This window comes from Phocoena phocoena, chromosome 10 (assembly GCF_963924675.1).
Source record: "Phocoena phocoena chromosome 10, mPhoPho1.1, whole genome shotgun sequence".
NCBI classification, from domain to species: Eukaryota; Metazoa; Chordata; class Mammalia; order Artiodactyla; family Phocoenidae; genus Phocoena; species Phocoena phocoena.
This window is the reverse complement of record NC_089228.1, coordinates 35100675-35113560: the sequence shown is the minus strand read 5'-3', so window position 1 is coordinate 35113560 and position 12886 is coordinate 35100675. Positions and strand designations below refer to the sequence as shown.

At 50.9% G+C, this 12886-nt stretch overlaps 1 protein-coding gene across 3 annotated transcripts in view; it reads left to right on the top strand.

Moving 5' to 3' along the window:
• Nucleotides 1-12886, top strand: part of CACNA1D (calcium voltage-gated channel subunit alpha1 D) — a 318421-nt gene that overhangs the window by 250603 nt on the left and 54932 nt on the right. For all 3 annotated transcript variants that reach the window (XM_065885465.1, XM_065885468.1, XM_065885466.1), the window contains 8 exons: nt 2183-2289; nt 4016-4103; nt 4906-5013; nt 5101-5153; nt 6571-6717; nt 8449-8650; nt 10692-10850; nt 12168-12278. In XM_065885465.1, the coding sequence (XP_065741537.1) occupies nt 2183-2289; nt 4016-4103; nt 4906-5013; nt 5101-5153; nt 6571-6717; nt 8449-8650; nt 10692-10850; nt 12168-12278 (975 nt within the window). The remainder of the gene's footprint in view (nt 1-2182; nt 2290-4015; nt 4104-4905; nt 5014-5100; nt 5154-6570; nt 6718-8448; nt 8651-10691; nt 10851-12167; nt 12279-12886) is intronic.

Sequence of the window (12886 nt, the reverse complement as noted above, 5' to 3'; positions counted from 1 at the left end):
TGCCCATGCATGAGTTGCCAGTCGCCGTTGCTGCATGTGGTTTGTGTCCTGGTTGGGAAGCCACCCTGGGGAGAGCTCGTTCCTATGTACTCAGAGGTCTGGAGACCCACAGCGGAGAGCCCAGAACCCCAGACTTGCTGAGGGGCATGCGTCCTCGCAGTGCTGGGACAACGTGGCCTGGGACAACTGTCAGGGCAGTCATCTCCTAGTGGAGAGAAAAGCTGGGAAACGAGGTCTTGGAACCACAGTTTCTTTAAACCATGTTGGGGATTTTGTGTGTGCATCTCAGGACAGAAAAAAGAAAAAAATACGTATTTTAAATGTACCATGGAACTTGGGCTCTTTACAAAATCTTCTGTAAAATGAAACCTCAGTTAACGTTCCAGGCAATAGGGTATTTATTTTCTCTCTCTCCTTTTTTTTCTTTTTTCTTTTTTTTTTGGTTAATGAAAATACTAGCACAAAACCAACCAACCAACCTCTGTTTAAACCCTTGTTTAAAATCTTCTAGACATTTGAGTTCATTTTCCTGCCTTTAGGCCAGTAAATTTGGTTGACGGTTGTCCTAAGTGAGATGCTGCCTCGGTCAGTGAGCAGATTCTACCTCCGTCTCCACGGTGACGGGCATTGGAGCAGGAGGCCCAGGGCGTGGGGTGCAAGTACGCTCACCTGGCCTCTGCTTCATCCTGAGCTGTCTTTTTTTTTTTTTTTTTGGCAATTTGCCTTCTCCTCAAACTGAACAGGAAAATGTTATCTTTAGCCTGTTAGCCTGGTTAATTGAGGTTTTACTTTCCACATTTTTTTTTTTTTTTTGCGATACGCGGGCCTCTCACTGTTGTGGCCTCTCCTGTTGCGGAGCACAGGCTCCGGACGCGCAGGCTCAGCGGCCACGGCTCACAGGCTCAACCGCTCCATGGCATGTGGGATCTTCCCAGACCGGGGCATGAACCCGTGTCCCATGCATCGGCAGGCGGACTCTCAACCACTGCGCCACCAGGGAAGCCCTACTTTCCACATTTTTAAGTTGTTCAGTGCATTTAGTTCCTCTTGGGCTTCAGGGCAAAGAGATACAGGTTTATTTAAAAGAAAAAACCCCACAATTATTGCTTTTCAATTTTAATATATTTGCCTCAGTGACTTAAATCTTCCAAATCAATTCTCATTTTGAAAGTATCTCATAGAGTGGAAAATGAGCTAAAACAAGGATTCAGAAAATGCAGAATCTCTGAGAAGCAGCTGACATGGAAAGAGTGGTTCCCGGTGGCCTGGGGAGGATTTGGAAGGCTGTTTGGATACTGGGTTAAACCATCTGAAGTGGCCTTTTTTTTGTAGGTTAAAGAGGGTTAATTATTGGCAGTTCAACATGGGCCAGTATAATTAGCTCCCAGCTCTGCCTCTCCTCTCCTGTACTTATCTGAAACTTCTCCCATCTGTTTTTCTAAAGAAGCAGTAACTCCATGTATTTTGCAGTTTTTATTCTGGAGCACTTCCTCACTAAGCTCCTTATTCAGAAAGCTCAGTGGGGAACCTGCGGTGTGGGCTCCGGGTACTCGGGGCCGTGACTTAGCAGGTGACGGCTTCTGAGCCACACCTGGCACATGCTAGAGTAGCTGGGCTTGGAGGAGCCTTTAAAATGGGTTTATCAGTAAGGACCCTTAGGAGCAATAGGGGGCCTGGGAAAACCATGCACGTTTCTATATCAACGGAACGTGTGAGCCCGGGGCTCGGGCACTTCTAGCCCCACTTGGGAAGTCTGGGTTGGAGCAATGTGGGCTCTGCTGGGGTCTCAGAAGGGCCGGAACTGGCGTTTTGTGGGGAAGCCAGGTTGTCTGGGCAGTGATTACATCCTGACAAACCTGGTCAAGTGGACTCTCTGCTGAGACAGAGCCTTTGGACGTGCCAACGATATATTCATAATTGAAATTTGTTTTCACTGTGATAATGTCCAGTGAAATAATTGTCCTCTTCTTTTAAAATGTATAGGAAATCAGCTGCCCCTTTTCCATTTTTGAACAAAGCATTCAGTTGCTCTGCCCTGTTGGTTTACATTTCTGGCTTCCTAATGCACACTTGTTCGTAAAGTCATACTTTGCTCAAGCTTTTGTAAAGAGCCCAGGTTTCTTTTCCTTTGCAGAGAGAAAAGAAAAACAAAACTCTAAATCACTCATGATTCTGCTTATAGATGACGACTTTCGGAGCTTTCCTCCACAAAGGGGCTTTCTGCAGGAACTACTTCAACTTACTGGATATGCTGGTCGTTGGGGTGTCTCTGGTGTCATTTGGGATCCAGTAAGTATTCTGGGGTGTGTGTGAACGTGTGTGTACAGGACTGTTGGGCAGGAAGGTCTGTGTGAGGAATCTTAACATAATTCATAAAGCCTAGGCATCGTTTTAATTATGGCATTCGGTTATCTGGGAAAGCTTAATTTGTGCCCATGCCAGAAAGCATTGGGACAACTCATCCTTTCTTGTGTTTCTGTTTCTCTTTTTATGCCCTCTGCTGGGTTGTGCTCATTATTCTCTGTGATATTTTTTTCAAAAGAGGGTGAAAGAAGTCTAGACTAGGAGGGAGGGCAGCTGGACTCTACTCTGGGTTCTCCAGGGGCTGGCCCAGGGCCCGGGGCCGGTGGGGGCTCCTCTCCCAGGATCTCAGTTCCCCATCTATACAGGAGAGGTTGGACGAGGTGACCTCTCAGGCCTTTCCAGCTTGGATATTGAAGGCTTCCCTTACTCTCCAGGATAAATCAGCTGCTATGACCCTTTTCTTTTGGCATCTAAAATTTTGTTTGTTTGGTTTTGGTTTTGGTTTTGTGGTACGTGGGCCTTTCACTGTTGGTGGCCTCTCCCGTTGCGGAGCACAGGCTCTGGACGCACAGGCTCAGTGGCCATGGCTCACGGGCCCAGCCGCTCCACGGCATGTGGGATCCTCCCGGACCGGGGCACGAACCCGTGTTCCCTGCATCGGCAGGCGGACTCACAACCACTGCGCCAACAGGGAAGCCCGGCATCTAAAATTTTTAGCTAGAAGGGGCCAAAGCTGCAAGTCAGAGCCCCAGGACCTTTCCACGGCATTGAGGGATTTCTGGTGGGGAACAGCCCCAGCTGTACACTGCCTGCCTGCCGTACCTGGGGGTTTGGGACAGAGGCTCCAGTGGGAGCATCCAGGGGTGGTCTTGCTTTCCTGCTGACTTTGAAGCACCTCTGCTCAGGTGCTGACCATCAGTGCCCCTCATATGAGAGCACATGTGTGCACATGGCCTCTGAACTAAAGGCAAATGAGAGGCTCTATCCCCTTCAGAAGGGGGAGGACCCCTGCCTGAAACTGCCCTGTGTTAAAATCCTCTTCCTCACCTCCCGTCAGTACCCAGTGAGAGGGAGCCATGTAGTCACAACTCGGAAAGGCATTCTCACGAGTATCTTTGCAACGCCTGTAAGCTCGCAGCTGTGCCTGCACCCTCCAGCTGCCGCCCCCCCATATGCTAACCCCATACCCACTTGGGACTCACCTGATATCACCTCTATGGGGCCTTCCCAGACTCCCCAAGGTCTTTTCCCCTGGCTGCCTCCTCTCTGTTGTCACACCTACACGCTGGCTTGCGGTTGCCCATCTCTGCCACCCAACGGCGGACTCCTTGGAGGCCAGAGAAGCCCAGCACCAGGGCACTGCAGCAGGCCTCCAAACTTAGAAAACCAACCAAACCAACGCAACTCAGCCAAGTACTGCCTAGCATTTACATCAGGTGGAAAGAATAAAGCAAACTCCTGAATTGTGTCTCTGCTGCATTAGTTGTGTGCCTGTCAGGGTCTCTGAGAGTGCGGGGGGCCTGGCTTAGGAGGTGCCATGGAGCGTGGGCCGGAAGGAGGAGACCCACCCTCGTGTGTGGTTCATGGGGAGAGATTAGCTCTGCTCCACGTGGCCCCACCATAGTTGTACTAAGTGAAATCATCTCACAGCCTTTTACCCACTGTAATACCCTCTGCTTGCTTGCTTACTTGCCTCTGCTCTTTCCCTTAGATCCAGTGCCATCTCAGTTGTGAAGATCCTGAGAGTCTTAAGGGTTCTGAGACCGCTCAGGGCAATCAACAGAGCAAAAGGACTTAAGGTTTGGATTCCTCTCCAGGCTGGGCTGGCTTCAGTTGGGGTTAGCTGTCATCACTGATTTTTCTGGGCCGGGACTGGGTTGAGGCCTGATGGATTTTCCAGTGAGCTTTGCCTTTGAAAAGAACATTTCTAACCAATGAAGCTGCCTCTGCTAAGTGCTGGTAGTGTTTTTCAAGTTATTATTTTCCTCACAGACTTAGAGAATGATCTTATGGTTACCAGGGGGGGAAGGGTAGGGGGAGGGATAGACTGGGAGTTTGGGATTGACATGTACACACTGCTATATTTAAAATAAAAGGGCTTTCCATGAAAACAAGTTATTACTTTTTAAATGTTTTGTTCATTTAAGATGCTTTTCTTTATCTGATTACTGTCCACACTTCATTGCTTTCTTCATTATTAACAGTGTTCCTCTGGGTTTCTTTTAGTCTTTAAATCTATTCTTGTGCAGTTTGTACAAAAGGCCAGAGGGTTTCCATTTTCCTAAGTCATCTTATGGGGTACAGGACCCTTGTGCCAGGCAGTGCTGTACCCCATGGCATTTCTTCTGACTGAGCTCACTGCTTTGGAGGAAGTCAAGGAGGAACCTGCTTACAGGGCGTTCCTCCCAGGGGGCCATAATGCACTGGGGGTAACTCCATAGGTAACCACCTGAAAAACGGAGCATAAGGGACTGTCAGGTAGGAAAATAATATAAAATTGCATATAATCGTAGAAAATCTTGGCTGGTATTAGTTCAGCCCGTGGCTGAAATAGCACAGGGAACTAACACTGCCCTGCCCCCTCCCACCCCCTCTCCCTAGCACGTGGTCCAGTGCGTCTTTGTGGCCATCCGGACAATCGGCAATATCATGATCGTCACCACCCTCCTCCAGTTCATGTTTGCTTGCATCGGGGTGCAGCTCTTCAAGGTACAGGGAAGGGCCTGCAAGCACGGAGCCCAGCCCGTCTCCTTCAGGCGGAGCCCACATTTGACTGTCTGTCTGTTTTGTATCCAGGGGAAGTTTTATCGATGCACAGATGAAGCCAAAAGTAACCCCGAAGAATGCAGGTGAGTGTCCTGAACGTGGGAGTGGGGAGTTTGGAAGAACCGATAAAAAGCTTCAAGAATCCGCTCATGCTAGCATTTCAGAAGTTGTTGTTGTGGAGGACAAGAGGCCTGAGAGCTCAGCCCATGGCTGGAGACGTGGAAGGGTTTTGTTTTGAGGTGAAATTCACATAACGTAAAATCAACCATTTCAAACGGTACAGTGCAGTGACATTTCATACAATACATTGTGGAGGGAGCACCACTTCTGTCTAGTTCCAAAGCTTTTCATCACCCTTAAGGCATGGACAGATGACTTCTGATGTTTGGTATAGAATCAGTAAACTGGGGGAGAGAGTGGGCATTAAAACCTAAAATTACAATTATGAAATGCTCCCCAAAAGCTCCCCCTACAGCCACGTATCCAATTATTTCCTCAAACCAGAACTTGAAGCTTAACGTCCTGGAGTTCAGGATCTGGCGACCCTCTTCTGACAGGTCCCAGGATGCTTCTTTCTCCTTGCTCCCATCATCCACATCTTGGCCATATGTTCGTTCACAGTAATGGGCAGAGGAGAGAGCAGGTGGCATATACTCATTCCTCTTATCCCAATGCATCCAAAAGACTATGAAGGTAGACACGGAGGCCATTGCCTGAAGTTCTGAGACCTTAGAAGCATAGACGTCCCTGTCCTTTTGAGATGTCACCAGGCAAGGCTGGCCTGCTTGCACTGTGTTCACTGAGGGTTTCTTTTCAGCAGAAGGTGCAGTCAGAGAGCACCAAAGGCCATGTGACCGTGGCAGTGCACCTCAGGGGCCCCGTTCATGCTCTGGGGTGGGGGGCGCCCACGGAGTTGACAGCACAGCAGCCGTGTGAAGACGCTTTCCCTTCCGTTGCTAAGTTGGCCTTCTCATCTGTGAAATAGAGGCATTCTAGGAGAAATACCGTGTACCAGCGATTATAGAATTGTTTTGGAAAGAAAACTGGGAATATTGTTAGTACGAGAGAAGGAATTTGATTAAAACTAAAATGTAGAGAAGGAATTTGATTAAAACTAAAATGTAGAGAAGGAATTTGATTAAAACTAAAATGTGGATTAGCGGATGCCTGGGCTTGTTTCCCGGAGCCTGTGGAATTCTGCATGGCCAAAACTTTCGGTTCTTCATTGCACACCTTGAGGCCATTGTATGAGGGATGGTTCTTGTTCGGTAGTTTTCATTTGTGATCAGGCTGGGTGTCTGCCCGGTCACTCTGGAGGATGCTCATTTAGTCATTGCTGCACGGTTATTCGAACCGTCGAGTAGGCTAAATGGAGAGCATGATGTGGAGAAACGCAGGCTGTGCCATGCTCAGAACGGTGGCCTGGCCGGGGGAGGGATCGGGCAGTGTGACAGATTCCACATCCTGCCAGGGTGACCGCCCACTTCCTTTCCTCTCTAGGGGGCTCTTCATCCTCTACAAGGATGGGGATGTCGATAACCCTGTGGTCCGTGAGAGGATCTGGCAAAACAGCGACTTCAACTTTGACAACGTCCTCTCAGCTATGATGGCTCTGTTCACGGTCTCCACGTTCGAGGGCTGGCCCGCGTGAGTACCGAGACCGTGCGTCTCCCAGGGCTGCCGCTGCTGCTTCGCGGGCACTCTGGGCTGAGCCGTGTCTCCTGGAGAGTGGGTCCTGCTGCTTTTCTCCAGTTTTGTAGGCCTTTTCTATGACTCTTTAACTTTGGACCACTTATCGCTCACTTCCTGGCCCACAGGGCTCCTCTGTCTGATTAGGCAAAGGATTAACCCCTGTGGGCAGCCAGGACTCTCAGATTTGGGAAGCTGGGGTCTTGGAAGGGGGGTATCTCTCAGCGGGTTCCTGGGGGGCATTGCTGGATGTGGATAGGGAGTCCCCAGAGGCATTTTTCAGGCCAGCTCCTGTGTCACCTCATCAGTAAAGCTGCCACTACACTGTTCCTAAAGAGGCCCATGAGAGTGTCCCAGACCGTTCATTCATTTGTTCATTCACTCCTAGTAACGTACCAGTACGTGCCATCGTGCCACGTCTTTCACTGCCGCGCTTGCTGGCTCATTCATAACGTGTGCTCTTGATACCAGCTCCATGCAACATGCTGTACTACACCCTGTGGAAGAAACAGAGCTGTCTAGATGTGGTTTCCCCTCTCAAAGCCCACGTTTAGTCAGTGTCGCCAACCAAGCCAAGCAGGAGGGTCCTGGTGTGTCAGAGACATGCAGCATAGGGTCCTGAGGAATGGCTAGGATTTTGATGGGTGAGGTAAGAAAAGTGGAAAGAAGGAAGATGGTAGAATACGACAGGAGCGCTCTTGTACCTTTGTTGTGCTCTGCTCTCTGATGGCCCCCCAGCTCCTGCCGCCAGAACATATATATGTTGATAGAGTTCCGACTGTCAAGTTCTCATGCCCAGAGGAGGGTGGACAGGCTGGCAGGACTCTCTGGATGTGTGGGGTGTCTGCGAAGTAGGACAGTTGGGTGGGGCTTGTTCATTGGTGGATTGGTCCTGCGAGACGAGGAGCATAGAGTGAGAGCCTGCACTCCACGGAGGCGCTAGCTGTGGTCTCAGGGTTTAAACACTGCACTTTAGTAAACCTGGGTGGCAGCTGCCACCAGGGATGGCAGGGAAATGAACAGACTTGGGACTTGGGACTCAGGGGAGGTGGGCTCAACTCCTGCTCTGTCCCCAGGACTGTGACCTTGGCACTTAGATCCCTCTCTGAGCTTCCGTAAGACAGGGACGACCGTATGTCCACCTTTCCAGATGGATGTGAAAGCACCCAGCACAGTGCACGCCTCGGGTGGGTGCCTGGAAGGGCTGAATCTGTGTCAGAACGAGCATACGTTGAACTGGAGGCTGTTGCAGTCATTGCCCCTCTTTCTGCTCAGAGTTCTGCCTGGGACATTTAATTTTAGTGCTTGTTTCAGTTTGGGGAACCTCTCGTAGTTCTTTGGAAATGCCCTGGCCGCTCGCTCGTTGTCTCGCATTTACAGCTTTCAGTTCCGCCAGTGTCTTCCATGTGATGTCCGTCCTGTCTTCTGTCTGTGACCAGAAAGGAGCATTACTGGATATTTGTAAAATCTTTTCCAGTCTTCAGAGCCATCAGTCAACAAATATATCCCAGGTGTTCCCTCCGCCAGGTGCCGGGGCTGATTGGCCTAACACTCAAGAGGCTTCCTGAGGGACCTCCACGTGTCCCAGGGCCTTGGGGTGGGCTCCCAGCGAGGGGTCCGAGCGTCAGTGCCCACAGAGGTGGTCAGAAGCCAGCGGGGCTGGTGCTCACTGGATCCTCTGCTCTCCAGGTTGCTGTACAAAGCCATCGACTCGAACGGAGAGAACGTCGGCCCCATCTACAACTACCGCGTGGAGATCTCCATCTTCTTCATCATCTACATCATCATCGTAGCGTTCTTCATGATGAACATCTTTGTGGGCTTCGTCATCGTCACATTTCAGGAGCAGGGGGAGAAAGAGTATAAGAACTGTGAGCTGGACAAAAATCAGGTTAGAGTCACACACTGTTCGGGCTTCTGTCCCTCGAGCCAAAGAGGACCGATTTCTCTTTTGACAGCTTCCCGCATGTACAGAGAAGGGTGCCCACCTGCTCTCTCTCCCTGGGGCTTGGGCCCTGCTCAGAGCACACCCTCAGCCACTGTGAGTCATCAGTGTGGAGAGTTAGTTTCCCAGGTGCAGAGTAGGCTGTAATTTTGAAATTTACCCCCAGACGTGTGAGTGAGAAGTCAGGATACCTAGGCCACCTTCTGTGGTCATGACCCACTAGTGACAGCTCAGAGTCACGTAGGATGGTGTGGCCTGGGGTCAGGAAGCACCCAGTGGCACTCGCACAGTCCCTCCCAAGCCTTTTATCTCCTCAACCTCGGGACTGTTGACATTTGAGGCTGGATAATTCTTTGTTATGCTTGCGGTGCATGGTTGAGAAGCCTCCCTGGCCTCTCCCCACTAGATTCCAGTAGCACCTTCTGCCCCCCACCCTCATTCCCGCTCCAGAAATATCTCCAGACGTTGTCAAACGTGCCCTGGTTGAGAACCATTGACTTAGGAGGAAGTACCCTCTCACACCCCCGGGAAAGTCGCTAACTTTAAACTTGGGACTAAGGTTACACTGGCATCAGTCTCTTGATCTAGCACCTTCTTTTAGCCAGTCTGTTAGGCGCAGGGGCCTTTGGCTCTGATCGTGTGATGATGCGAGGGGGCCAGGAGACCTGTCTGGTCCTGTTCTGCCTGCACCTGCTCTGTGACTGTGGGTGTGCCTCCACCTCCTGTCTGGGCTGTCTCCCTAAATTGAGGGCATTAAGGAGTCACTTTTAAAGGTCTTTTTCAGCTGTAAAAATAGTCTGTGAGATCGAGATTCTGTTCTGGGAGTTTCCCCCAGGCCCTCTATCAGTAGCCATCTCTGTTCGATGATTACATAGAGAGCAAGAATCACTGCCAGCCTGGGCTTCCTGGCGGGAAGTCGCCGTGCATGGTGAGACCGTCTGTCTCAGGCTGCAGCATCTCCACTGGGGGAAACACGAGGACAGCTTGGTTTATAGGAAGACATTGCTGTGAGTTGTCAGGGCGTCCCTGCAGATTTTATCAGTGACGGTCTGAGGGAGGCCTGGTCCAGCTCTTCACCCCTCCTGACCCCCGCCAAGGAAGAAGAGTGTCAGGGCAAGACCCAGGCGGAACCAGAGCTGAAACTAGGTCACCACGAGGTCCAGGATAGGCTCCAGTCAGGGGTCCCAAGAGTCAGCATGTGAGGTCACAGCGGGGCCAGGTTCTGCACAGAGAGAGCCTGTGGTTGGTCTGGGCCTAGGAGCAAGTAGGGTATGATGCTGAAAAGGCTTTCGGGGCTGGAGGCTCCCTCTGGGCTTGCTGCAAAGGGTGGACCGGTCTCGGCTCCAGCATCAGTGGGCGGGGTAGTGCTCTGGCCATCATCACGGACCATGTCCTGGGGGTTCTAAGATGAACACGACAAGCTCCTGAGCCTCTAAAGTTCTCAGGCAGACACACAGCTCACTCACCATTAGACACTTAGGGTTACCACGCTCGTTCTGGCTTCTGGTAGGCGTCTTGTATGGGTCCATCCCGGAGCAGCCATGGGACCTCCAATCTCAGGGAGTCAGCCCAGCCCCTCTGGTTCTTGAGGATTTCCTTGCCTCTCGTTCCTTGGCTTCCTTCCCTGGGCAGGAGAACTACAGATGTACTCCACCAGCATCAAAGAAGGGCAGGGATAAGACATGGGTCAAGGCTTTGCATCTCTGCTTAATGCATCGCCGGACCTCAGTCTTTTAATAAGCGAAATGGAAGCAAACTGGGTGCTCTGCTTACCCTCAAAGGCTGCTGTGAGGACCAGATGAGGTGATGGAGCTGGGGGCCCTTTGTCAGTGATGCTGAGTGGTACCTGTGCGGGTTGCGCTGGCGGTTCCCCCTCGTTCTCGCCCCCTCCCAGAAGGGGTGCGCCAGCTTTTCAGGGCAGACGAGAACTGTGTCCTTCTTCCATAGACGTGCTCAGGATCCCCGTTGCTCTTTTCTGCCATTGCAGCGTCAGTGTGTTGAATACGCCTTGAAAGCACGTCCCTTGCGGAGATACATCCCCAAAAACCCCTACCAGTACAAGTTCTGGTACGTGGTGAACTCCTCGCCTTTCGAGTACATGATGTTTGTCCTCATCATGCTCAACACACTCTGCTTGGCCATGCAGGTAAAAATGGAGACAGCCGCGTGGATCACGTCTGGGCCTTCGGTGCAGCCCCATGCCCCAAATCCTGAGGGTGGAATGCCGCCCCCTCACAGGAGGAAGGGTTTGATTATCTGACGAGTCTGGGCTGTAGTTTGGCCAGACTCCCATTCTGGCTAACAGTTGCCGTGGCAGGAGTTTACAGTCACTCTTCTGCGTAAGAGACTGTACAGCGTGACCATAAGTGCCATTTCTCTGGAGCCCTAGCATGGCTTGCCGGCCTGTGAACCTTTACTGTGGGCTTCTGTGGCCAGGGAGTGGTTGTGGACTAAAGCTCTGTCTGTGTGGAAATGAACAGGCGGGGTCTTCAATCCTGACTTGACTCCTTAGCAGCCGGGTGACCCGGGGCAAGTTATTTAAGTCCCCCGAGCCTGGCTTAGTCGATTGGTAAAGTGGGAAACGAAGTTTATGCTGGGTAATTTGTGTCCGGCACTTTGCTCTGGGCCTGTCCCGGAGTGTCATTCCTGTCCTCAAGTCACTCTCAGCGTGGCAGTGGGGAGTCTTCTGGTCCGTGGAGTACTGAGTTTGGCCTGCCTGACAGCGACTCTTGGCTCACTGGGGGCAAGGAAGGCAGCTCACTTCAACTGGCCGCATTGGATTACAGAGCGGTGTTGATAGTGAGCGTTTCCAGCCCTTGCGCTGTCTAGTGGATATTGCACTAGGACAAGAGTGGCCAAGGTCTAGATTCAGTTTCCCACTGGCTCTAAGAACTTGAGCAAATCAAACCAACTCCCAGTGCTGTCTGGGAGACGAGTGTAAAGACAGCCAAGGGTATGTTTTCTGGCCCTTTCCTTAAATTTACGAATTCCTTAGGAATGAGGACCCTCTGCTGATGTAGGGAAAAGCACGAAGGCAGGATGATAACAGTGCCTTTGATGGGATATAGGCCTAAATGGCGTATAATGTATCCTAACCGAGTCCTACCTTTGTCCATAGACCTGTGGGCGTGTTCTGCATTGTGCCCGGGTCAAGGCCCTGAGTAGAAACCCTGCTGGGAGAAAGGGTGGATTCCCTTTATTCCGAGCAGAGGAAGTGGATGTCTTTCCCCTTCATCGTTTGGTCACCCTCATCTTGTCAGGGCTCCCTGCGCTTTGTGGGGGACCTACCGCATGCCCTCGCAGGGTCGGTGGAATCACTGGGAGAGGGTGCTGGACCGGGGAGGTTGCCTCGCTGCCCGTGTGACAGGCGGACGGACGCCTGCAGGGGGTGGTGGGCTGGGGAGCCTCCTTTTGCGAGTCCGGAGTGGACCCCCGAGAACCGTGCCTCTGCTTCCGTCCACAGCACTACGAGCAGTCCAGGATGTTTAATGACGCCATGGACATCCTGAACATGGTGTTCACCGGGGTGTTCACCGTCGAGATGGTTTTGAAAGTCATTGCATTTAAACCTAAGGTGAGTTGCTGAACCCACTGTCAAAGGCTGTAGCCGAATCACTCCAAAGAGTCACCCACTTCCCGTTAGTCTTGTGTTACTGGATTATGCCGAATGGTTCTGGCCGTTAACTAGGTTATCGCCTGAGAACATTAAAACCCGATGAGGGCATCTGTGTACACATGAGAAAATAAATCTGCGAAAACAAAACCTCGCAAAAACAATTCTGAGAAAAAGAAGAAGAGAGAATTAGGAATTTGCAGAATGGAGATTGTTTTGAAACCTGATTTTCTGTTTCTAGAAGAGCGTGTGTCAGACTGTCTCAAGGAAACTCACCTCATTACTTGAGCATTGGAGACATTGTTTTCACATAACCCATCAGGAATAATTCGGCCCTGATTTTACTTCTACATTGCCAGCATAAAGACTTTGGTTTTCTTTGTTCTTGGTCTACAGCACCTTTTTCACCTTTTATGGAAAATTCTACCAGCTGCAGACCTCTCACAGCCATACCATCTTTCGTTTGTTTAATTTAGAAAAATTTCACTTGACTTTAAGACAAAACAAGACACGAGCATTTTAAACTGTGTTGGACTGCTCTGCGTGTTATGTCTCCTTTAGGACAGACT